Consider the following 25,943-nt stretch of genomic DNA (forward strand, 5'->3'; position numbering starts at 1 on the left):
TTCATCAATGTCTTGTATAATATTCAGCATACAGGTCTTTCGCCTCCTTGGTTAAGTTTGTACCTAGGTATTTTACTCTTTTTGCAGCAGTTGTAAATGGGACTGCTTTCTTAATTTTTCTTTCTACTATTTTGTTAGTATATAAAAACATGACATTTTTATATATTGAATTTTTTACTTTATAGAACTTTAACTGAATTTGTTCTAATAGTTTTTTGGTGGAGTCTTAAGGATTTTTTAATATATATAAAATCATGTCATCTGCAAATAGTGAGTTTTATTTCTTCCTTTGCAATTTGGATGCCTTTTACTTCTTTTTCCGGTCTGATTGCTCTGGCTAGGACTTCCAATGCTATGTTAAATAAAAGTGGGAGTGGGCATTATTTTTCCTGATATTAAAGGAAAAGCTTTTGGGGTGCCTGGGTGACTCCATCGGTTGAGAATGTGACTTGATTTTGGGTCAGGTCATGATCTCAGGATTGTGGGATCAAGCTTGGGTTCAGGCTCTGCGCTCAGCATGGAGTCTGCTTGAGATCTCCCTCTCCCTCTGCCCCTCCCCACCCCACTCACGTGCTCTAAAATAAATAAATCTTTTTTTTTTTTTAAGTAAAATCGGGGTACATGGGTGGCTCAGTCAGTTAAGCATCTGCTTTCGGCTCAGGTCATGATCCTGGGGTCCTGGGATCAAGCCCCACACTGGGCTCTCCACTCAGCAGGGAGCCGGCTTCTCCCTCTCCCTCTGCCTGCCACACCCCCCTGCTTGTGTTCTGTCAAATAAATAAATAAAATCTTTTAAATAAAAAAAGGAAAAGCTTTCAGCTTTTCAATGTTGAGTATGATAGCAGTAGGCTTGTCCTATATGGCCTTTATTATGTTGAGATATATTCCATCTATACCCAGTTTGTTGAGAGTTCTTATCATAAATGGATGTTGAATTTTGTCAAGTGCTCTTTTGTGTCTATTAAGATGATCATACAATTTTTATCCTTCATTTTATCGATATGTAGCACACTGGTTGATTTGCTGATGTTCAATCATCCTTACATCCCTGGAATATGTATTGTATTCCCTAACACTGTGACTTCTGTTTGGTATTTTCTTATATTTTCTCTCTGTTAGAGTTTTCACTGTATTCATTTATTCTTCTCCCGAGTTCAGTAAGCATCGTTATGACCATTACTTTGAGCTCTTTATCACGTGAATTACTTTTCTCTGTTTCATTAAGGTTTTTTTCTGGGGTTTAGTCTTGTTCTTCATTTGGAACATATTCCTCTAGTTTTTCATTTTGCTTGACTTTCTGTATATTTTTTTCTTTGTTTGTTTCTATGTATTAGGCACAGTAGCTCTTTCACCCCGTCTTGAGGGAGAACTTTATCATTTAACCTTCCCTTAGCTCTTTCTTTTAAAGATTTTATTTACTTATTTGAGAGAGAGTGAGAGAGCATGAGCAGGGGGTAGGGGCAGAGGGAGAGGGAGAAGCAGACTCCCTGCTGAGCAGGGAGCTTGATGCACAACTCGATCCCAGGATCCTGGGATCATGACCAGAGCCAAAGGCAGACACTTAACGACTGAGCCACCCAGGTGCCCCAAACGGTCCTTTAGCTCTTCATTATCTCTCAAACCTTTGTCATTATCTAAGTAGCCTGATTTATTCTTGATACGCCTTCGTTGTTGAGGGTGTGCCAAGACCCATAAGTATTCCAGAGGGAGGACAGTAATACCTAGTTTCAGGCTAACTGGAGGCTAGATCATAAGGCAGCAGTTCTTAAGATATGGAAGTACATACAGTCGCATTGGATCATAATCATAAGCCCTGCTGGCCTTGAGGTCAGGTGATCTACAGGTGTCTCTTTGGTGACAGTTGCAAACGTTGGGGCTCCAGACAAGTGCATGAGCTCCCTTCCAGGAGGTACTGGCTCACTGTAGCAAGACCAAGGAAGAGCACAAAGATGGTGTCCTCTGGCCTACGTTCCCTAGGAGCATTTCCATATCCTCCAGATGTGTGGTAAACCTGAAGCCTGCACCTCCAAGATTAGTAAATAGGTCTTTTCCACAGGAAGATGGGGTGTGTTTCAGTCTCCTATCTGTGCTGTGCCCTGGGGGTGGTAGCCTACCAAGAACTTTCTCTGACTGTGTGGGGCTTTGTGAGGCCCAGAAATGCTGTTTCCCTGGCCAGAGCCAGGTACTCAAGGGATGTCCCTTCTGTGGGCTGTGTGTATGGTGTTCAGCCACCCTGCTTTGGTGGAGGCCACAGGAGTGGGACGGGGGCAAGGTTCACACACTGGTGCTAGCAGGTTAGAGAAAGAGTATAAAGCTGGTGCCCCCCAGTGCTGGCACTAGTAAGGTAGAGGGAGAATGCAAAAATGGTGTCTCCACCCCAGGAGAGAGTTCTAGCATGCTCCTGCTCATCCAACAGATGCTTTAAAATTAACAAATGAATCTCCACATACAGTGTAAGAGCTTTTCAAAACTGCTGCTTTTGTATTGGATCCTGGGCTGAGTGATTCTGCATGCCAGCCTTTTAAGAGTGGAATCTCTAGGCACCTGGGTGGGTTAGTAGGTTCAGTGCCTGCCTTCAGCTCAGGTCATGATCCCAAAGTCCTGGGATGGAGTCCTGCATCGAGCTCCTTGCTCAGCGGGGAGGCTGCTTCTCCCTCTGCCTGCCACTCCCCCTGCTTGTGCTCTCTCTCTTGCTAGCTCTCTGTCAAAAAGAGTGGAATCTCCATTCCCTATAGCCTATGATTCTCCGGACATAATGTCTATTCATGTCTTCTGCCCATCTTTTAATTGGATTATTTGTTTTCTGCGTGTTGGATTTTACAAGTTCTTTATATATATTGGATACTAACCCTTTATCAGATATGTCATTTGCAAATATTTCCTCCCATTCTGTAGGTTGCCTTTGATTGTTTCTTTTGCTCTGCAGAAGCTTTTTTTATGTAGTCCCAGTTGTTTATTTTTGTTTTTGTTTTCCTTGCCTCGGGGGACCTATCTAGAAAAAAAGTTGCTTTCTCTTTGTTCTTTTCATATTAGTGGGTTTAAAAAAAGAAGATTTTAGAGAGATCACATGAGAGTTGGGGGACAGAGGGAGAGAGAGAATCCTCAAGCAGACTCCCCACTGAGCATGGAGCCTGACATGAGGCTCGATCCCTAGACCCTGAGATGACCTGGAGCTGAAATCGAGACCTGGCTGCCCAACTGACTGAACCCCTCAGGTGTCCCTAACAAATTAGCTTTTTTTTTTTTTTTAACTAGGCTCCATGTTGGAGCCCAGTGTGGGGCTTGAATTCACAACCCTGAGATCAAGACCTGAGCTGAGATCAAGAGTTGGATGCTCAACTGACAGAGCTATCCAGGTGCCCCACATATTAGTGGTTTTTGATTTGTGGTTACCATTAGGTTTGTGTATAACATCTTCTGCATATAGCAAGTCTATATTAAGTTGATGGTCATTTAAGTTTGGACCCATTCTTTACTCCTCTCCTCCCCCCCCACACACATTTTAGGTGTATGTTGTCATATTTAGTAGTTTTGTGTTCCCTACCTTCATACTGTCACTTTTGGCCTTTCCTTTCCAAAGAGTCCCCTGTAATATTTCTTGCAGAACTGGTCTAGTGGTCATAAACTCCTTTAGTTTTTGTCTGTCTGGGAAACTCTATATCTCCAGTTCTGAATGACAGTCCTGCTGGATAGAGTATTCTTGGCTGCAGATTTTCCCCATTCAGCACTTTGAATATATCATACCACTCCCTTCTGATTTGGAAAGATTCTGCTGAAAATTCCCAATAGCCTTATGGGGTTTCTCTTGCATGTAACTGTCTTCTCTTGTCTTGCTACTTTTAAACTTTTTTATCACTATATTTTGGCATTTTAATTACAATATGCCTTGGTATGGATCTGCTTTTGATTTTATTAGGGGTTCTGTGTGCCTCTTGGATATGGATATCTGTTTGGTTTCTTCTTCTTCTTTTTAAGATTTTACTTATTTGAGAGTTAACAAGTGGGGAGGAGAGGGAGAAGCAGGCTCCTTGCTGAGCAGGGAGCATGATGCAGGGCTCCATTCCAGGCCCCTGGGATCACGACCTGAGCCAAAGGCAGACACTTAACCGACTGAACCACCCAGGTGCCCCAGTTTAGGGAATTTCCAGCTATTACCTCTTCAAGTATGCTCTCTCTTTTCTCCTCCTCTTTCTTTTCTTTCTCCTATAATGCGAATGTTAGTACATTTGACAGAGTTACTGAGTTCCCTAAGTCTATTCTTGTTTCACATAATTTTTCTTTTGTTCATCTTGATTACTTTCCATTACTCTTCTAGGTCATTAATTCATTCTGCTTTTTCCAGCTTGCTGTTCATTGCATCAGGTGTGTTTCTAATCTCGTTTATTGGACTCTTCATCTCTGATTGTTTTTATATCTCCATATAAAGGGTCTCAACGATATCTTCCACTCTTTTTGGCCCCTCATGCTTTCCACGCTAATTGCTGCAGGTATTTGTTTTCCCTGTGCATCCTCCTCTGTGGGAGTGTCTCTTGCTCTTCTCCATCAGCGCGGTCTCTCCCCAGCACATCAGCCACGATCCAGTTCTCTCCCAAACCATGTCTCCACACTTCCCACCTTCTTTCATGCGGCCTCTTGTCTAGCTTTAGTTGTGTTTGTTCTACCATTGGGTTGATTTCTGGGATATTTAGGATGATTCCTTGTCTGCCACCATCACTCCCCTACCTCCAAAAATTTTTTTGCTAAGGTTTTGCTATATTGAGGTTCATGTGGATGTTGCTCTGTAATTTGTTTTAGTATCATGTTAGTATTGGGTTCCCTTAATTAGTTGGGAAGTGTTTGAACTTTTTTTTTTTTTTAAGATTTTATTTATTTGAGGGGCACCTGGGTGGCACAGTCCTTAAGCGTCTGCCTTCGGCTCAGGGCGTGATCCCGGCATTCCGGGATCGAGCCCCACATCAGGCTCCTCCGCTGGAAGCCTGCTTCTTCCTCTCCCACTCCCCCTGCTTGTGTTCTCTCTCGCTGGCTGTCTCTGTCAAATAAATAAATAAAATTTAAAAAAAAGATTTTATTTATTTGAGGGACAGCGAGAGAGAGCAAGTAAATATGAGCAGGGAGAAGGGCAGAGGGAGAGAGAGAAGCAGACTCCTCACTGAGCAAGGAGTCCGATGCAGGGCTCGATCTTGGGACCCCGAGATCATGACCTGAGCCAAAGGCAGATACTTAACTGACTAAGCCACCCAGGTGCCCCTGAGCTTTGTTTTGTAAGAGTTTGTATACAGTTGGTACTGTTTTAGCTTTAAATATGCTATAAAAGTTCCTACATGTTCCAGGGACGACCCTAAGCTGAGAGCCACAGAGAAAACTGAAACGTAAGTCCTATAACCACAAGAAATTGAAATTGTCCAACAGCTCAAATAAGTGGAAACCAGAATCTGTCTTAGAGACTCCAGAAAAGAACACATCCCTGCAAACCTCTTGATTTTAACTTACTGAGACCTGTCCTGTGTAGGACTTCTGATCTGCAGTACTATAATATGTGTTGTTTAAGCCATAGGTTTGTGGTCATTTGTTAGGACAGCACTAGAAAGCTAATACATCAACATCATTCTGTGAGCACTTCTTGACTGATCCAAGAATATTTCCTAGGCTCATGTACCTTCCTGTACCAACCTTGAAATAGCCTCTAAGGAGTTCTGGTTCTTTTTACTGAAAAACTGTACCAATAACTGTGCATTAAATATGCTCATGCCTATTGGAATGCCACTGCTGTCTAGGCTCTCTCAGAAGAATTAGTGGATATGTACACAGGTAAATATGTCTACATACACTGAAAATCTTTATGTACATTTAAATCCACAAAGATGTCACAGGATTGGGTAAGGACTCATAAGACTCCAGCATACTCAGATAAGGCTTTTATTTACAAGCAAAGATATAGTACCATAAGAGAAAAAGAATATAATACCAAACATGCAGTCACTAAGAAATAAATAAATTGAACTTCCTGAAAATGAAAATTCTGCCCTAGGAAAGAGATTGTTAAGAAATGAAAATTTTAAAAAAAGGAAATAAACAAAAATCAAAGGCACAGACTGTGAGAAAACATTGGTAAAGCATATATCAGATAAGGAACTTCTATGTAGAATATATTAAATCACAAAACAATAAGAAACCAACCAATTTTTCTAAAAGTAGGAAAAAAACATGAAGATAATTCACTAAAGATGTATGGGTGGTGGATAAACACAAAGACTAATGCTCAACACTGAGTCATTAGAGAGACAGGTTAACACCACACACCTACTAGAACGGCTGAAATGAATGGCCCATGTGTTATACAAGGATCAGCAATGATGTGAAGAAACTGGAAATATAATACTCTAGGAAGAAATATGAAATAGCATTAACCATCTAGAACACAAGCTGGCAAGTTCTTATAAAATTAAATATTTAGATCAACTTCCTGCATGACAGTGTGAGGAGCTTTGCAGGCCTGCTTCCCATTGAAACTGGGGAAGATTATAAAAACACAAGTTAAAGTCTCTGGAAATGGTCCTACGGTATACAGCAAATGAGGAAACACTTAATCAAGAACATCTAATATTCAGTAAGAACAGCAAGAGCCAGTCACATTTGAACTAAGACCATTCCCTCTCTCCCCACTCCAATGATAGAGGTGGAAACTCCACTCCAGACTAATACATCTAAGAACACAGGACTCCCTCTCCCTAGAGCTCCCAGGCAGAGGCTTAGCTTCTCAGGAGGCAGTATGTCAGGATATTTGGATGAATGATGTTCAATTGCTGGCTCCCTCATAATGGCTACTTTCAGAGCTCCTCTCAGTTTTAAGTTAGGTTAATCAGGAGACTGCATGTGTACTGCACTCCTAAGGCCTCTCTCTAGTCTGAACATTCTGGTGCTCGACAAGGTTAAGCCTTTCGCTGAAGGCTTTCTTCACATTTACTGTATTCATGAGGCCTATGTGGACTGAAGTTTCTGTTGCTGAATCAGAGCAGACCTCTGGTTAAAGGCTTGTCCACATTAGCTGCATTCAAGACTTTTCTCCACTGTGAACTTTCTGGTGCTGAATGAGGTTGAAACGCTGGCTAAATGATTTCCCACAGTTGCTGCACTCATAAGGCATTTCTCCCGTGTGAATCCTCCGATGTTTAACAAGGCTGGAGCTGTGGCGAAAAAATTTCCCACATTCCCTGCATTCATAAGGTCTTGCTCCAGTGTGAACCCTCTGATGTTTAACGAGGCTGGAATTCTCGCTAAAGAATCTTCCACATTCATTGCATTTAAAAGGCTTTTCTCCAGTGTGAACTTTCCGATGTTGCATGAGGCTAGAGCTTTGGCTAAAAAACTTCCCACATTCGCTGCACTCATAAGGCCTTTCTCCAGTGTGAACCCTCCAATGATTAATAAGGCTTGACTTGTGGCTATAGAATTTCCCACATTCACTGCACTGATAAGGTCTTTCTCCAGTGTGAACTCTCTGATGTTTCATGAGGCTTGAGTTAAAGCTAAAGAATTTCCCACATTCGCTGCACTCATAAGGCCTCACTCCAGTGTGGATCCTATGATGCTGAACAAGTGTGGAATTATGCCTGAAGGCTTTTCCACATTCACTGCATGTAAAAGGCTTTTCTCCAGTGTGAACTCTCTGGTGTTGAATGAGGTCAGCATTGCGGCTAAAGGATTTTCCACATTCACTACACCCATAAGGCCTTTCTCCAGTGTGAACTATTTGATGTATAAAAAGGTTTGATTTATGGCTAAATAATTTCCCACATTCACTGCATTCATAAGGCTTTTCTCCAGTATGTAGTCTCTGGTGCTGAACAAGTAAGTATTTCTGACCAAAGGCTTTCCCACATTCACTGCATTTGTAATGCCTTTTTCCAGGGTGAAAGGCCTCCCCACTTTTGGTGCTCCTTTGTGGCTCCCCTCCGCCACGGGTCACCTGATGGTTAAGAAAACCAGAACTAATTGGGAAGTCCTTTCCACCCTCCCCACCTTCTCTTCTTAAAGGTTTCCCTCCACAGTGCAGCTTCTGGTGTTGAAGTTTTGCTCTGAGCACTCCTTCTATATGAACACTCTGTTCACGAGGAGCTTCCTCAGCCTCTGCTCTATGCCGCCAACCTGAAAGCAAAGAAATCAGTAGGAGGACATAGCATGCTTACAAACGTGTCTCACATACCCAGTAAATAGTCCATCGTATTGCTGGCAGAATCAGGCTTGAGGCTCAGAGTGAGGAAGGGCCTACTGTGCCATGCTCGACCTGGCAAGCTCACAGATTGGTCGGAGGCCTCATGAGCAGCAAGGACACAAGGATGGAGGAGGGCAGCTCAGGAAGGAGAGGCTGGGTCTCCAACACACCCCTCTGCAAACGGCCTTCAGCAAGGCTGCTGAAAACCCAGGAACACAGTGCAGAAGGGTGTGGTCAGAGACTATTAAGGATCCACGCACACCTCATGACACATTCTGTGAAAGCCTGTATCATAATCTCGAAAACTTCATATTCTTCTCCTGCCTCAACCTCCCCACAGACAGGCCATGAACTCTGCGACCACATACACTAGTGGGATGTGGGCCCCTGCCACAAGTCCTCCTTCCTACACTCCCCCTTGACTGGGACCTAGTACCATTCAAACGCACCAGTGAAATCCCCTCACTCCTTTTCTTGTGCATCCCACCCTGACTCCCAATGAAGGTCCACAGGTCCTCTCTACTTCTCCCCAGCTTGGCTGAGCCCACTCCCTTGGGACTCCCTCCCACGTGACATCCCCCCCCCCCCCCCCCCCGGCGNCCCCCCCCCCGCAGCGTGCAGTGACCGTCTCTCTAGGACCTGTGAATATAATAAATTTTGTTATTCCTGCACCTCTCCTGTCATGGCTGCACCTATTCTCATAAGAGAATACAAAACGATTTACATCGCAAACAGGATGGTCTCTGATGCCAATCATTCACAGGTGAGGGAGGACCTAAGAAATGCCCCTTAACTGCTTGGCTTACTAACCAGCTGTCTACCATCTGGGAAGGCTGGGTGTCGTTCTGGCGTTCCCGTGTGCTGCTCTGAGCTGCTCTGTGTTTTCTCTCTCGGGCACTGCCAAGGCTTTCCACCCTAAATTGTGGAGTTCATTCTCCTAAAATACCCTGAGACTTCACTACTGGCCAGCCCTGACTCAACAGGGTGCTGGTGAGGAGGGGGGAGTATTCTCCTGGTGCTCCCTGAGTAAGGAACAGACTGGTAGAATTGGCTAAAAACATCTTGAAGTCTCCAGTGGAATCGAGGGTGAGAGTAAGTAAGCAAGGGTGAGAGTGGAAGGGTAACCTCCTTGCAGCCGCCAAAGAAATGCTGTATATCAGTTGTTGGCTATTAGCTGATCTGTCAACAGAGGAGGGCTCAGTAACCCTCAGGAGATAACTCCTGTGGACTCATGGCACCAGGACTGGGAGGTTTTTCACATGCCCATTCAAGTCCATGCTGCTCCTCAGTCCGAAGCAGGGATGCTGCCTCTCCTTCGTGGGAAGTCCACTATGGTACCCTGTGAGGGTCAGTCCTAGTAGCAACCCCCTCACTGTGTGTGGCTGCTGTGGCTCTTTGCCTCCCAAGCCTGTGGGCATCAGTGGGCCCCATCCCTGGAGTTAAGTGGCTCAAGTTCTTATGGCCCAGGATCTCTAACACCTCTCAACAACCAGAGGAAGTCAGCCAATAATTCAACAAGGGTAGACACCTTCAAAACCCTTCTGGGTTCTCCTTCATGCCGCTGCCTATCAACTTGCCAACTCTGCTCCCAAGGTCTGGGACCAATCCCAAAAGGACATCCAGCCACCGCAGCTCTCCTCAATGGATTCCAATCCAGCTGAGTCACCTTAAGAGATGGGGGGGGGGGCACAGGAATGAAGCAGCCAAGATCTTTCCAGACCCAGGAGGTCAAGAACACAGATCACAAGGAATTAGAAACTAAAACTCATGACTTCACAAGACTGGAAATCCAAACTGTTCTGAAAGATTTCATGCAAAGAGATGGGGTAAAGGAGCTCACTGGTTACCAAGAGCATTTAATACGGGCTTGCAGCTCCTGCTCACAGAGAGCCCCAGAGATGAGGCAGCTGCTGACATACTCAAGAGCCTAAGATACATAATTTACTTAAAGATCCTCTGGCCCGCCAAGTTCAATTTTCACATGATATTTTGAGCTGAAGGCACCTATTCTCGTACACGCCTCCCAGCCCCCAGGAAAGGCATTTGCTCATAGGTCCTCACTCTCTGCTTCCCCCTGCTTGGTTGACCACTCCCTGGGTGCTCCCTCCCCTGTGAACCACCTCCCACGCACCCCTCAGCATATCGTGACTGTCTCTCTAGACCTGTTGAGCATAATCAACTTTGTTTTCTCCTGAGCGGCTCCTGCGTCTCCTCTTGTGGCTGTGCCTGACTGACCACCTCACGAAGAAGACAAAGGCAGGCCACTGTTGGGGAGCAAGGAGCAGCAAGACGGATAGAGAGGTGGGGGACAGCTCTGGGTCAGAAATCAGAGTAGACATAATAAGTGCACAACTGAGAAAAGATGGAAATCAGCCGTGGACTGTGCCTTGGCACCATATCATCAGGGCCCAGCCGAAGGATTCCTGGTATGACCTGAGCCCATCCCTGAGTTCACGCTTGCCAGCTCCGCCTTCCAAGTACCTCTTGGCATGGCTGCAGTCAAGACTCCACAGGGAGGCAAAAAGGGTTCTCTCCACCACTCCAGTTGGGTAATTTCATGTGTCCTGGAAGATGCAAGTCCTAAGGGAGAGAGAACACAGGAGGGTCAAAGTGACCGACCCCAGGACAGCCCACAGGAAAGAAAACGAAATATTACAGAAGAATCTTGGAGGAGACTCTTGCGAAAACAACCCAGTGAAGCAGTTGCCATGTCAGTGCAGGCACATCCCACGTGTCAGCCAAAGGAGAGCAGAACCTGGCGCACGGAGCTGCCAGGGATCTTTCCAGCATCCCCAGGCCACGAAGATGCCAACACGGTGTGATCCATCAGGCTGACTGCAAGACTCCTAATTCCCACATCTTTTCCTGCACAGCTTTGGGGCAGCAAGTATTGAGGCAGCTCAAGAAGGGAAGGGGTGGTGCACACAACCGAGGTTATCACAACACATACTCAAGTGCACAGGGAAGGAAGAAATGCCCATGGTCCAGCTCTGGGAAGGCGAGACCTGCCCCTGAGGTAAAGGGGAAGAGCAGAGCCCAGACCAGGACATTGGAATGGGTTGTGAGGACCTTACCCAGAGAGGCCATCAGTGAAAAGTTCTCCAGCATCACATCACGGTACAGGAGTCTCTGGGCTTCATCAAGGAGCCCCCACTCCTCCCAAGAGAAGTAGACAGCCACATCCTCAAAGGTCACATGGCCCTGTCAAGACAGGATAGTTGAGCTGATATGTAGCAGCTTCCTTTCCCAGCACTCTAGACATCCTCACAAACGTCCACCCTCCTCCAGAGTTCCCCCACCTCAGAGGAGATACCAAGTCCTGGTGCCACTGATGTGACCTGCTTGCTCCTCACTGTCCCAACAGGCACCGTGTTCAGTCCTCAGCAACAACAGGTGGGCAGGTAATAGCCATCTGAGCTCTAGGCCTGCCAGACAATTCACCTGGGGTCTCGCAGATTGTGCTTCCCCAACAACTAACTTGGGCCACTGTTATCACTTCAGCCCCCAGTACAAGAGCCTGGAGCCATTAGTTTACACTCCCACTCAACATGCACAATGCCGTACCACACCTCCCTTCACTGCCATCCTTTCAACCCTCACTGCCACCAGCACCCCCTCCACCACATCATGCATCTCCCTGGCCTCACCACACGCTGGTGTGTACATGCCATCCAGAGGGTGCTTGGCAAATAGAATCAGAATCCCATTCTGTCCCAGAATTCCAATGACGTTGACTGCCAGAGGCAACCGGCAAGCCTGCCTTCAAGGTCTTCCTGCCTGGCCCATATCCTTGCTTCATCCTCAGCCACCAGGAATCACACAAGATTTCAGACACCCTCGGCCCTCTTCCACTTCTGTGCTGCAAAGGTGTCCCCTTACCCATCTCAGTTTCCTCTGATGCTTAATTCGAAGCCCAAGCCCAAGTCCACTTGTCTCTCATGCTAGGCCTCCGATTGTCCCAGAGGATCCCATTTTATCTTAAACTAATCCCCTGGTCCCAGCAAAGGTCAGAACAAGAGCCTGGGGATCCCAGAGCTGAAAAAATAAGCAGTGGCACCAGCTTCACTGTCACCTCACTGACTTGTCTCCACATCTGTCTCAGGTCCACTGGCCAGACCCTCTTCATGCCTATACCCTGACCATAGGGACACTATTCTCCCTCATGTGTCTTTGTGAAGCCCACTACCCCCATCCAGGTGTCCAGCAGGAGATGCAGTCCTTGGCCCCACACTCTCCTTGTTACCTGAAGGTGCTCCTGCCAAACCTGACCCATACAGCCATCCTGGTCCACACACCATCTGTACTGTGGGTGTCTCCAATTGGACCACATCACCTCAACTCCACACTCGTGTGTCCAGGTGCCCACTCGACACGCCCCCCTGTGGGTCTCTGAAGCATCACAGTTCAACATAGCCCAAACCTGACTCCTAATATTCCCACTGAAAATGACTCTTACCACCAATTCTGACATGGTGGTACTTGCCTGCTTCTAGCTACTACTACATCTGAGTCACTGCTAACCTTTCCACTTTTCTCCCACCCTCCACATCAGAAAGTCTGCATGGACCTACTGAAAAAACAGATGCAGATTCCAACACGTGTCCCACCTCCACAGCCACCACTAACACTCACTTGGACTACTGCAGCCACCCCTCCCCACAGTTTGCTCTCTGCCGTGCAGCAGGAGGAGCTCATTAAGTCTGGTCCTATCACTTCCCTCCTCTGCTCCAAACCTTCCCTGGCTCCCAGCACTCCAGAATAGAGGCTCAGCTCCTGGCTTCCATTCCAGGTCTAATTTGTTTCCTACTGTTTCCACCAGACATAACAGAGACCTAAGGTTGCATGAGCATTCCCAGCCCAGCCTCCCCTCTAACATTTTCTTTTTTTTTTTTTTAAAGATTTTATTTATTTATTTGACAGATAGAGACAGCCAGCGAGACAGGGGACACAAGCAGGGGGAGTGGGAGAGGAAGAAGCAGGCTCATAGCTGAGGAGCCTGATGTGGGGCTCGATCCCAGAACGCCAGGATCACGCCCTGAGCTGAAGGCAGACGCTTTACCGCTGTGCCACCCAGGCGCCCCCCCAACATTTTCTAATGTTTATCACCGTGAATGTAATATCTTATAAATGCCGTGCCACTGCTTGCCAGAAATGGGAACCAATCCATGTAATTCCTGGTCTGGACTCAGGCCCCTGATCTTCCAGGGATCTAGGATGGAAGAGGAGGGAGAACAGCAGGCAAAGAGTCACAGAATCTACAGCCCACACAGGTGGGAACTGAATAGGATGAGGATTTGGGATACCTCCCACTTACCTCTGCATGGTCTGGAAGCAAATCTGCAGCAATAGGAACCTATAGAAAAGCAAAGCCATGAGAAGCAGGAAACAGTGTTGGGCCACAAAGGTCCACCCAAGCCCTTCACATCATCTGGGCCTCAGTCCCCAGGGATGCCTCTTTTTTTTTTTTTTTTTAAACATTTTATTTATTTATTTGACAGAGATAGAGACAGCCAGCGAGAGAGGGAACACAAGCAGGGGGAGTGGGAGAGGAAGAAGCAGGCTCATAGCAGAAGAGCCTGATGTGGGGGCTCGATCCCACAACGCCGGGATCACGCCCTGAGCCGAAGGCAGACGCTTAACCGCTGTGCCACCCAGGCGCCCCCCAGGGATGCCTCTTACCAGCTGTGTGACTTCAGATAAATACTCAACCCCCATGTGCCTCAGTGCTGTCATCTGTAAAATGGGGATAATAGTGGTGCCCACCCTGTGGGGCTATTATTTGTACTGAATTCCTTCCTATGTGTCAAGTACTAAGTAGTGACTTCTGTCCTCATAATTAACACTTTTGTCAACATTTTCAGTACAAATAAACTGATAGGTATTGAAAATGTGTTTTGTATGTGCCTTTTAACTAAAAGAATATGATATTTAAACATTTAATTTTAGGGACACCTGGGTGGCTCAGTCAGTTAAGCGTCTGCCTTCAGGTCAGGTCATGATCCCAGGATTCTGGGATCAAGTCCCACATGAGGCTCCTTGCTTGGCGGGGAACCTGTTTCTCCCTCTGCCTGCCACTCCCCCTGCTTGTGCGTGGTCTCTGACAAATAAATAAATAAATCTTAAAAAAACAAAAAGACATTTAATTTTAATCAGATGCTTAGAAGTATATTAAAACTTCAATTAGTAAGTGCTTACATCAATTTAACTTGTTAAACCCATGTTATTTTAATGCCTACGTATGTATGTGTATACACACGTGTATATATACACACGTGCAAAAGTATATATACAAGCATATATGTATTTTTACCAGTTAATGTTTAAATAAACACTTCGTATAAACTCACATGTTAATAAACTGGGAATTGGGCCTGAAGAAACAGTAGATATTAGTCCTGGTGGTAACCTGGCTGCTTGCTACACACTATCCTAAAGGCAATCCTGCTGGGGGCCTTTCCAGCTACTCATCCCTCTTGCCCTGAAGGCTGGGGGAACTTAAGCTCCAAAAGGGGCTGCTCCACTCACCTAACTGACCTTTCCTTTTCTCCACAAGGACTGGATTTGAGGGCTTGCTGAGCCCAGAATGGCAAGCCCACAGCACTGAACATCTCAGTCTCCATTCCAGTCCCGGGTTCTTAGACCCTATAACCTTCCACTCCTGTACACACCAACCAGAACCACTAAGGATTACAGGGATCACCCTTCTGAAAGTAGCCCCACCGTCCAGGCCCATCTGAAATAAGAACTTTAAGATTCTCCCTCCCAAGTAGGAGTCCCAGGCCTTGCCCTGGTCCAGGACAGTATCAACCACCTCTTGGACATCTTCAGCCCAGATCCCTCCCCAGGACTTCAGATGTGAGTGAGCAAGCACCCATATGATACCTGCGCTGGACATTACCCTATCCCAAATCCAACTCCTACTCTTTTCCCTGAAACCTGTTCCCTGCACCGACCTCCCCATCTCCATCCTACCAGACATTTTCAGGAAACACTTTTAAAAAGGCCAACAGAAACACAGATGGTCCTTCATTCCCTTCCTTCTCTCACAGCCATCAAATGCATCAGATGCATCCTGTCCAGTTTTTAAAATCCCTCCAAGGGGCGCCTGGGTGGCACAGCGGTTAAGCGTCTGTCTTCGGCTCAGGGCGTGATCCCGGCGTTATGGGATCGAGCCCCACATCAGGCTCCTCCGCTATAAGCCTGCTTCTTCCTCTCCCACTCCCCCTGCTCGTGTTCCCTCTCTCGCTGGCTGTCTCTATCTCTGTCAAACAAACAAATAAATAAAATAAAATAAAATCCCTTCAAGATCTATCAGTCCGTCCCTCTACTGCCATCAGTACGGTCCAGTCCTGGTCACAACTCTCCAGCAGTCTATTGTATGGACTTCCTCCACTCTCCTTACACCATCCCTTTGAGTTCCCTAAAAAGCCTTTGAAAACTTTGAGCAACAGATGGGAGTCCGTCCCTCCTCTGTTCACAACCCTCTGTGGCCATCAGAGCCCTCAGAACGAAGGCCCAGGCCTTTCCATTGTAACCTGTCCCCTCTCAAGCTGTTCCCTCTGGACACGAGATAGACCCCAGGTTTATGACTCGAGCTCAGGCCCTGTCCTGTGCCTGTAACCCTCCCACGCCCCATCACACTGGTTGGCAGAAACGCGGACACGAGCGCCTCGCTGTCCCGGACCCGGGGGGGCCGCTCCCTAGGGCTCAGCTTGCGCGGGGACTGCCCGGGTATCAGCGCCTACCTGAGCCAAGTCCCTCCGCGCGGCCGCCGCCATCGGACTCTGCGGGCGGAACGACGCCCGGGGGGCGGGAAGACCAGTCTGCGCACCCCCGACCCCGATCTTTGGGGGCGGCCGAACCTCGGACCGCCTCCTCTCGCCGCTTCCCGCTCTCGTCACCCCAGCCCCACAGCAGCCTTCCCGAACCTCTCATCAGACACAGCTGCCCCAGAGACCCCAAAACGCCCGCCCCTGCGGCCGCGGCAGAAGTCCCGCCCAGCGCGTTCCGCGTGCGAGGAAACGTCCGCTTTCATTGGCCGAGCGCAGGCGGAGCGGCGCGCAGCGCCTTCGGGGTAATGTAGTTCCCACCGAGCCCAACGTGGAGAAAGTGGGCTGCCTGGCAGAGTTGGCGGGCAGGAGAAATCTGGGTCAAGAACTGTCCCAGACTCTCCTCCAGAGACTATCCTAAATGTAGATGTCCCTGGATTTCAGCTACCCTGCGCAGCGAGTACTACAGTCTTTGCTTCTCTCGAAGGGCTTCTAGAGAATCTTTCTTGAGAGCCACAACACATTGGTTTCCTCGTATTGAACCAGTTGTACGTAACCAAACTTCCCTTGCCGAGGCGATGTGCAATATCAAAGACAGCGGTGGTGAAGCGATGCCTGATGTGTGAGGGAAAAATGACGCAGTTCTGAACAAGGTGGGGAGATAGTTGTGGACCCCAAGTGTTCAGCTTCCTCCCTCACCCCACACATCTGTGCCCTTTCCCATTTTAAGGGCCCAACATTGGTGTTCAAGTAGGACAATGGGCTTCAAAACCATAAGCCAACACGCTGTCACTCCCACATTTCCCCTCCTCATCCCTTTCTACTCCGTGTTCCCACTGCCCTTTCATCTCCAGAAACAAAACAAACTCCCTGCAGGTGGGAAGGATGCCAGACCATTGTTTACACCAGGAAACATTAGTAAAAGAAATGCCACCACTTTAGTAGGTGTTCTCCCAGCACCTCCCTTACCACTGACTCCATTTCTTTCAAGTCAGTTTTCATTTCCCCAATTCTTCTGTACCTTTTATTTGTGGGCTGAGCAGTGACTGAATCCATCACTGCCTTGGAATGCCTGAGAACAAAAGAAGATGAAGCATTCACTCCTTCCTGGGATTTTCTGGAAGTAGGTGTTAGTACTAGCAAAAGTACTCTAGAAAGGAGGTGAGGAGTCAATATTGGAGTTGAGAACATGAAATGATAGAGACCCAAGTGGCATTAGTTCTTTAGTTCAGGCCTCAATGTGGCATGTGACTATAGACTGTCATTTAGGGAAATAAACGTAGGTGGTAAAACTATAAAGACATCAAGGGCATGATTATCGAAAATGTCGGGTGAACTCTGGGGGGCAGAGGGTCATGTAAGGGGAGCAAGCGACAAGGAATGCCTAAGAAACATTATATATTCTGTTTTACACAGGATGATAGTTTTATAGGTATGGTCTTTGACGTGGGAAAGACATTAGGGCTCTAAGTCGACGGCCGATTAATTCTGTGGCTATTTCTTCGGCATGGAGACTCTTCTTATTGCCCTCCTGAATCCTGAATGACATTTGGTAAATCGTCTTCCTCTCAGACATTTGTAACATACCTGCAAGGAATTGAATACGTCCCTGTAGAGTCAGAAATATTATCTTGTAAAAAAGTGTTACACCTATGTTCTACACAATCACTGATTTTACGGGCAGGAGGAATGATTTCTGAGGTAACCAGAGACACAAACATTGCCCACGTGCTTTAGCAGTGCTTAACATGCCTCTTCATGTTCCACACCGTCGGGTGTCTGGAGTCTTCTCTTGTTCCTGACCCTCAATGCTGAGGCTCACGAAACTAACTCTAGAGATGCAGGCTACAAGATTTATTTGACAACAATGTTTATTAGCTTCCAGCTATAAAAATCTGAGTGAGATTAGCATATGGTGTGTCCATTGAATTTTTTGGTGCGCGTTCTCTGCGTAAAGTCCTGAAATAATATCTCTAAACGTTTCTGTAATGCGTTACAGATTACACTCATCGGAGATATGGGAACGGCACCTTTAAGGGAAAGCGACCTCAAGAAGACGCAATTTGTAGGCGCCGCCGGCTACGTGGTGGCCTCTGCTCCGGAGCCGCGCAGATGCCCCTCGCCAGTGTGGTTTCTGAGGAAACTACATTACCCAGGATTCTCCGCGGTGCTGGGCCAATGAAGGCCCGGGAGAGGAGTGTTTCTGTTGGTGCGGGAGACGTCAGGGTGGGATTTCCGTTCCCTCGTTGAGCAGACATTTTGTTTGTTTTGGGATTAACCCAGCAGGTCAGTTTCCAGATCGCGGTGTCAGGCGTAAGTGCCACGAGAGAGCAAACGCGAGAGGAGGCGTTGTTTCCCCTGAACAGAGGCGGGCCTGAGGATCGCGTCCTCGCACCTGTCGACCATTAATGACCCCCTCCCCTCCGCGCGCCTTCCCGGTCCACAGGTTCCGGTGGCGGCGGCCGCACTGACGGACCCTGCGCAGGTGGGTGTTGCGTCGTCGCGTCCTCTCGCGACCTCCGTTTCTGAACCCAGAACCTCGAATGAGAGCCGCCTCAGGTCCCTGCAGCTCAGGTCTCTGTGTCCAGACAGCAGGGGCCCCCCTGGTTGGGCCCCATTTCTGATCGCCCGTGTGGTGGGGTGTGGAAGGACGTCGCGGACGGAGGGGCTAGCATGTGCGAAGGCTTGGGAAGCGACACAAACGGAGGCTTCGGGAAACCTGGGGCCGTAGGTGTGTGAAAGGATCAGAGTGTGAGCAGGAGTTACACCTGCAGCCACAGCTTGAGCAGCTTTCCGTCATTGTGAGCGTGCCGGGAGGTATGGAAGGTTCCAAACGGGAGGGACGCAATCCGAAGGCTTTAAAAATATTTCATAGACTGCTTATGGAACAAACAAACGAGGTTAGGTGAGGCACAGAAAGACAGACCTAGTCCGAGGTAACACAGCTGTTAGGTGGCCCTAAAGACCTAGGCACAGAGGGTAGGCAGTTAGCCCTGGGTCTTTGTGGCAGGGCAGGAGTAGGGGATAGGCATGAGCTCCTTCGTGGTTGCTCATCTCTCACAGTCTCCCTCTTCCCACAGGTTCCAATGAATTCAGAAGTAATTATGGACCCTTTACAGGTGAGGGAAGGGTGTCTGTGCTCTCATCTGTCCCACCCCCACCCACACGGTCTCCAGGATTGTGGTGTCATACAACACTCTACTTACACTCTCCCAGCTCTTGAGTCTGAGGACCCTGGAGATATCCTCAGCCCAGGATTCTGAGTCCAGGCCAGGGGTTATACAGAAGGGTTCCAGTTTTAGGTAACTGTTGGAATAAGATGTGGACAGTTGTTCCAGGTATAGGAACTAACGGGCATATACTTGGAGGAGAGACTGAGATGGGAGTTTTCAAGAAACAACAGGTCTCCCCCGTGTATGGTAGGAATCAGGAACAGGTGGGCAGGAGTCAGGTCTGGAGTGGCCAGCTGACAAGCCAGGCCTCTGTTCTGAGGGTTGTGTAGCCATGGGGGTATGGAGCAGGGGAAGGAGGTGATCTAATCCAGGTTTTAACAAGCCCCCTCTGGATGCCAAGTTGAGAACAGACTGTATGGTGAGGGTAAAGGGAGCTATGTTGTACAGGAGACCAGGGAGGAGGCTGCTTCAACATTCCACATGAGTGATAGTAAGGGATGGGCCAGAGGGGAGCTGTGTAGGTGGGAGAAGTGTTGGATCAGATTTTTATTTATTTATATATATAGATAGATAGATAGATATAGATATATATAGATATGAGAGAGAAAGAGAGAACCCCAAGGTTTTAGCCTTTATCAGCTGGAAGGGTAGACGCTCCATCAGCTGGGAAAGTCAGTGGTAGACATAACTCGGATTGGATATTAGGATTTTAAATTTGTTGCCCATGGGAAGAGTCTAAGATGTTCCAGAGAACACTGAATGGAGATGTCAAGTGACCTGCTGGAGATGGGACTGGACATTTGTGGAGGGGTTCATGATGCAGACATCCAAAAAGTAGAAGATGGTGTGTAGGCGGGTTTAGGAGGAAGAATGTGAAGTGCAGTTAGTGAGCCAGGAAGGTGATGGTGGAGGCCAATGACTGGGTAGGGGCCAGAGTTGTGAGACAGAGTATGATCCAAAAGAATAATGCGCACATGCAAAGTAATGTGAACTTAAAGGAAAAAGGGGCTTAAGGGAGAAAGGTGAGCCCAACTTTGGTTGTCTGATAGCATGATCTTAGCAGCCCCAGGAGAACTGGCTGGCAGGAGGTGGTAGGGCGGAGTGCAGCCCTGCAGGCCAGGCCCAGAGATTAGATGGTGCCTCTCTGACCACCCGCCTATTGTTGCTATGGGTGGACACAGTAATCAAAGGAACGATTAGGAGAGTGCAGACACCATTGGCACCCAGTCCCTGTATTTCCTCTGAGTTGAGGAATTAGATAGGAAGAAATACAGGAGGGAGATCTGTGGGGGCCTGGATGGGTGTCCTTGGGAGAGAGGCTGCTCATGGACTCGGCTCTCCCCATTGTGGCAGGGACAGGTGAACTTTGAGGACGTGGCCGTGTACTTCTCCCAGGAGGAGTGGGGGCTCCTTGATGAGGCTCAAAGGCTCCTGTACCGAGATGTGATGCTGGAGAACTTGGCACTTATGGCCTCGCTGGGTAAGGCCATCACACCCACCCCAGTATCCTGTACTGGGCTCTGCCTCTCCCCCATATCCCAAGGGCAGTCCAGTCCTTCCTGTATCAGAGCTTGTCCTCTCCCTGACTGGATGCCTTGTCCAGATCCATGCATCCCTGTGCCCCAGTTTCTGACCCCTTCCTCTAGGTGATGTTTCCAATGGCCTGCCTGGGTCAGGAATTGCAGGGACCAGAGTGGTCACCACTTGCTGAGACCACTGAGCTATTTGTGCAAGACCCTACTTTGAGGCTATTTTTATAATACTTAGTTTTCTTCTCTGAGTTGTGGGTTACCCAGACCAGTGCTGGCCATTTACTTGTCTTGTCTTCTCCTTAGGATATGAATCTTCCATGTCCCGTGGGGTTGCCTCACTGGAGCTGGGCAGCAAGCCCTGGGGATCTGACTGGGCAGACGCTACTCCAGCCAGGACCAGAGAGGCTCAGGGTGGGTGTGGCCCTTGGGAATAGGAGTGGGGAAGGATGTGATGTTGGGGCTGGGTTCTGGTCATTCCCTAACCTCTCTCCCCACACTTTATTTTCCCATATACACACTTGTCTTGTGCTCTGACCTTTGGCCTCTGCCTGTTGCCCACCTCTGCTTCCATATCTCACCTGTTCCTCTCCATTGCTCCCTCTGCAGTGCTCCCCAACACTGGCCTATACTTAGTATGTTATGAGGTGTGCACATACCCCAAATAGTCCTTAAATACCAGCTGTTCAGTGGTAGCTATTCAGTAAACACAGCTGCACAGCTCTCACCTGTCCCGAGGTGAAGTGTTCTTCCTGGGTTGTACCCTACAGGCTGTACCCTGTCCTCTCCTGTCAAGTCCTCTTCCATTCCTTTTTTCTTTTTTTTTTTTTTTCTTGGACTCTTCCATTCTATTATCCGTAGATTCCAGCTACTGCATAGCAGCCCTTTACTCAACTTGAGCTTGGGCCTCTTGTTCTGACAGCAGTCCTATGACCTTGATTTTGTTTCGGTTAGACACACATTTATAATGAGGCTCCCTCTTCCATCAGTGTCAGTTTGCACTTGTCCTCTCCATTTGTCTGCTTTCAGGTTGTTTTCATGGAATGGAGGATGAGGAGATAGCTTTTGAGCAGAACATTCCTGTGGGAGTGTCACAGGTCAGGACTCCTAAGACAGGTCCTTCTACCCAGAAGGCCCGCCCCTGTGAGACTTGTGGCCTGGTCTTGAAAGACATTTTGCACATGGCTGAGCACCAGGGAACACACCCTGGGCAGAAATCGTACGTGTGTGGGGCATGTGGGAAACAATTCCGCTTCAATGCAAACCTTCATCACCAGAAGCAGCACAGTGGAGAGGAACCCTTCAGAGGGGACAAGGGCAGCACCTTGCTGGTGAACAGCTCCCCTCCTGAACCATTGGAGATGCCTTTTACGACAGGGAAGGGTTATAAGGACTTCCCAACTAGCTCAAGCATTTTCCAGCACCATGCCCCTCATAGTAAGTGGAAGCCAAACAGTAACACCAAATGTGTGGATGCCTTTCACAGTGGACAAAGGCATTACGAGTGCAGCGAATGTGGGAAAGCGTTCAGCCGCAAAGACTCACTCGTCCAGCACCAGAGAGTCCACACTGGAGAAAGGCCTTATGAGTGCAGCGAATGTGGGAAAACCTTCAGCCGCAAACCCATACTTGCTCAGCACCAGAGAATCCACACTGGAGAAATGCCATACGAGTGTGGCATATGTGGGAAAGTTTTCAATCATAGCTCCAACCTTATTGTACACCAGAGAGTCCACACTGGAGCAAGGCCTTACAAGTGCAGTGAATGTGGGAAAGCCTACAGCCACAAATCCACACTTGTTCAGCATGAGAGTATCCATACTGGAGAAAGGCCTTATGAGTGCAGCGAATGTGGGAAATACTTTGGTCACAAATACAGACTCATTAAACACTGGAGTGTTCATACTGGAGCAAGGCCCTATGAGTGCATTGCATGTGGGAAGTTCTTTAGCCAGAGCTCTGACCTTATTGCACACCAGAGAGTTCACAATGGTGAAAAGCCCTATGTGTGCAACGACTGTGGAAAAGCCTTTAGCCACAAACATGTACTTGTTCAGCACCATAGAATTCACACTGGAGAAAGACCATATAAGTGCAGTGAGTGCGGGAAGGCCTTCAGGCAAAGAGCTTCCCTCATCCGACATTGGAAAGTTCACACTGGAGAAAGGCCTTAGGATGGCAGGGAATACACTGTTTCCTTGTTCAACATAGTGACTGACAGCAGAGAGAAGCTCTGAGATTAGCCTTCGTGAGTAGCCATCAGCCAGAAGTTGAACCTCATACATTTAAGCATGTTCTGAATGCCACCTATGTGGGAAGCTTTCTGGTGCAGTGTTGGACTCTGTAACCTGTCCAGGAGCCTTGCCAGAGTTCTGTCACTGCCCGTATCTCAGAAAAACAAAAAACCAGCCATGTATGGAATGGCAGAGTCCCACATTGTGTGTAAGTCCCCCAAACGTTTTCTAATAGGCAGACCTCTGCTGCTCCTCCCTTCCCTAGAGGGAGTCATCAGTACCCGGAGCCCATTAAGGATCTTCACCGCTTCCTGCCGCCTTCTCCACCAGCTAGTACAAGCATGGACGTGACCTAGTTTTGGTCAGAAGGTTGCAAGCTTTGTTCTGGCTGCTTGCGGAGAAGGTTTCCATTTTTCATGGGCTTTGTTGGTCTCATTTTGCACTCATGATAGACTTGTCCAGCCTCCAAGTCACCTACCTTAGGAATTCCCATCTCATATTGTTTTGTTTTTGCAACAAATGTTTTAGGTTTTAAACTATATTGTGGGGGATTCTGTTCACTCTGTCCGTTGTATCAAGAACCGAAGGGGTTCTGCCAGCATGAAGGGAGGAACAGCTTTTGTGAGAGCTCCAAATGTGTCTCAGTGGTGTTAGAATGGCAAGCAAAGAACAGCTCTCATTTTAGCCTAACTTGCATTACTGCTGAAGGCCTCCTGTGAAAGAATACTGATCTTGGTGGGCCTAATCTTTTGGCCTGTATGCCAGGATTATTTGTGTCATCAAGGTCACCCTGAGCAGTGGGCAGTTGTGACAGCCTCTGGTGTATCTGGGAGCAGTATGAATTGGTTCTCTTGATCCAGAGGGATGTTTCGTAGTCCCATATTCTCTTGATGAGAACTTGACCCTCTGGGACCTGCCAGTGCCCCTGAAATCTATTATTTAGCAGGCAGATGTCACTGTCCCCTAAAAAGACTAGGTAGGTATCATAATTGGCACAGAGAAACTGATTAATGGGGAGTTAGGAGCAAACTGTAGGGAATGTGACTCTTAAAAAGGTATATCCACATGTTACCATCACTATGGCTTTGGTGTGAGGTTTTACAGAAATTCTCAGGATTCCCATATTAGTGTCTCTTATGGTTATGGTCACTGTTAGAGCAATCAATCGAAGGATTTTCTGCAATTAATTGCACATATTTATAGTATACAGTTTGATAAGTTTTGATACATGTTTGCACCTGTGAAGCCAGGTTTTCTTATTTGTCCTACAATCCCTCTCCCCTTTACCCATTCCCAGGCAACCGTTCATCTTGCTCTCTGTCACTGTAGATTTCTTTGCATTTCCCAGAATTTTATATCTATGGAAACATTTATGTACACAGGTAACACTTTAATATGTACTCTATGTACCTGGCTTTAACTCTGCATAATTATCTTGTGATTCATCAGTGTCATGTGCATCAGTAGCTTATTCCATTGCATTCATACTTTTGCTGAAAGTGTTCCATTTTAGAGAAAGAGTTCCAAATCAAGTGATCCAGTAGAGAGCTCACACAAAAACAAAACCACAGTATCTGTTAAAACCTTTTCCTAGAAGTGATGTGTTAACATTCCTGACTTATTCTAAGTGGAAGGGGACTCCACAACAGGGACAACACGAGAAGGTAGGGATTTCTAAGAGAATCTCTTGGACAGTGGTTACCACAGTCTTAGGGGTTTTTTTTTTTTTCTTTACACTTTTAGTCTTTTAATGATTAATTACATTGACTAATTTTAAAAACTTAAACCGACCTTACATTTCTAAGGTGAGCCCCATTTGGTCATGATGTATTCTTTTTATGTATTTTTGTATTTATTTGCCTTTTTTTTTTTTTTAAGATTTTTGCATCTGTGCTCATGAGGGATGTTAGTCTCTAATTTTCCTTAATGCCTGGGTTTAGTTGGTATCACCATAATACTGGCTTTACACATTATGTTGGTTAAGTATTCCCTGATTTTTAATTTTGTGGAACAGTTTGTGAAGAATTGGTGTTATTCTTTGTTTTGTAGAATTCACCAGTGAAATAATTGGGCCTGGAGTTTATTCTATGGGAAGATTTGTAATTACAAGTTTAATTTTCATAGTGGATATAGATCTATAGAAGTTACCTTTTTTCCCCTAGAGTGAGCATTGGTGGTTTGTGTCATTTAAGGAGTTCATTTTATTTAAGTAGTCAAACTTTTGAAACTATTCTCTTACTATTTTACTACCTGCAGTATCTTTACTGATGCCACCTCTCATTCCTGTGTTAACCTTAAAAATAAAACTGCCAGTTATTTTACCGGGAAAAAAAAAAAAAGTATATTAGGGAATAGCTGAGATTGCAACCCAGGACAAGTGAGTTTTAGCAAAACCATAAGCAAGTCTGGAGAACAAAGGTGAAGAATGCTTTTTTATAGAGGAAAGGGGAAATTAGGAAGGGCTGTTATAAACTAAAAGGCCACTGGAATAAACTGGGTGTTGGAACTACAGTGGTTTCTTATTGGATGAGCGGTTACTGTCCCTAATTGGTTGGGTTGTTGCCAGGGTGAGGAAAAAATCTTCCTTCCTCCTGCTAGGTTAATAAAGTAGTATTGGCTTGCAAGGTCCATCTCTTCCTGTTGGGTTTGCAATTGACAACTAGTGTGAAACATGAGAGCAGCCCCTGCTGTCCTCCCTACTCCATTCTAAATGATGTTTCCTTTTATTAATTTCCACATTTCCCCCCTTTTGATTAAGATCTTTCTTTGCATTGCCAGTCAATACTCAGGGTCTTTATATTTACTGGTTTTGTCCCTCAGTACTAGGAAGGTTGTCATGTCCTACATTGGAAGGAAAGCGCGTTGCAAGTGGAAACCACTTAAGGCCACATTTGAGGAATAAGGAAGGTTAGGAGGGGAAAACTCAGATTCTTGAAGCATCGAGCCAGCATCACCTTATTGGGTGATCATTTTTTAAAAATTTAAAAAGCTCAACGGTCAACAAAATACAAAAAATTATACACAAG

The 25,943-nt window shown here is 47.0% G+C and overlaps 2 protein-coding genes across 3 annotated transcripts; one reads left to right on the forward strand and one right to left on the reverse strand.

The window, feature by feature from the left end:
• Positions 1–5,712: 5,712 nt before the first annotated feature.
• On the reverse strand, positions 5,713–16,201 carry LOC100465176 (zinc finger protein 773). Of its 2 annotated transcripts, XM_011231683.3 has the most exons (5): positions 15,958–16,201; positions 13,527–13,565; positions 11,287–11,413; positions 10,694–10,792; positions 5,736–8,145 (listed from the first exon to the last, which is right to left on the reverse strand). In XM_011231683.3, exons 1-5 carry the CDS (start codon positions 15,988–15,990, stop codon positions 7,052–7,054), a joined length of 1,392 nt encoding a protein of 463 aa, XP_011229985.1. In that variant the 5' UTR covers positions 15,991–16,201; the 3' UTR covers positions 5,736–7,051. The 2 variants fall into 2 exon arrangements, with proteins under 2 accessions (XP_034495419.1, XP_011229985.1); XM_034639528.1 differs by lacking the exon at positions 13,527–13,565 and having other exon boundaries at positions 5,713–8,145.
• Positions 16,202–17,305: 1,104 nt separating this feature from the next.
• ZNF772 (zinc finger protein 772) lies at positions 17,306–25,428 on the forward strand. The gene is made up of 7 exons (XM_011231678.3): positions 17,306–17,312; positions 17,981–18,190; positions 18,348–18,466; positions 19,062–19,100; positions 20,508–20,634; positions 20,990–21,097; positions 21,713–25,428. The coding sequence occupies exons 1-7, from the start codon at positions 17,306–17,308 to the stop codon at positions 22,855–22,857; spliced, it is 1,755 nt and encodes a 584-aa protein (XP_011229980.2). The 3' UTR covers positions 22,858–25,428.
• Positions 25,429–25,943: the final 515 nt, after the last annotated feature.

This window comes from Ailuropoda melanoleuca, chromosome 12 (genome assembly GCF_002007445.2).
Source record: "Ailuropoda melanoleuca isolate Jingjing chromosome 12, ASM200744v2, whole genome shotgun sequence".
Classification (NCBI taxonomy): domain Eukaryota; kingdom Metazoa; phylum Chordata; class Mammalia; order Carnivora; family Ursidae; genus Ailuropoda; species Ailuropoda melanoleuca.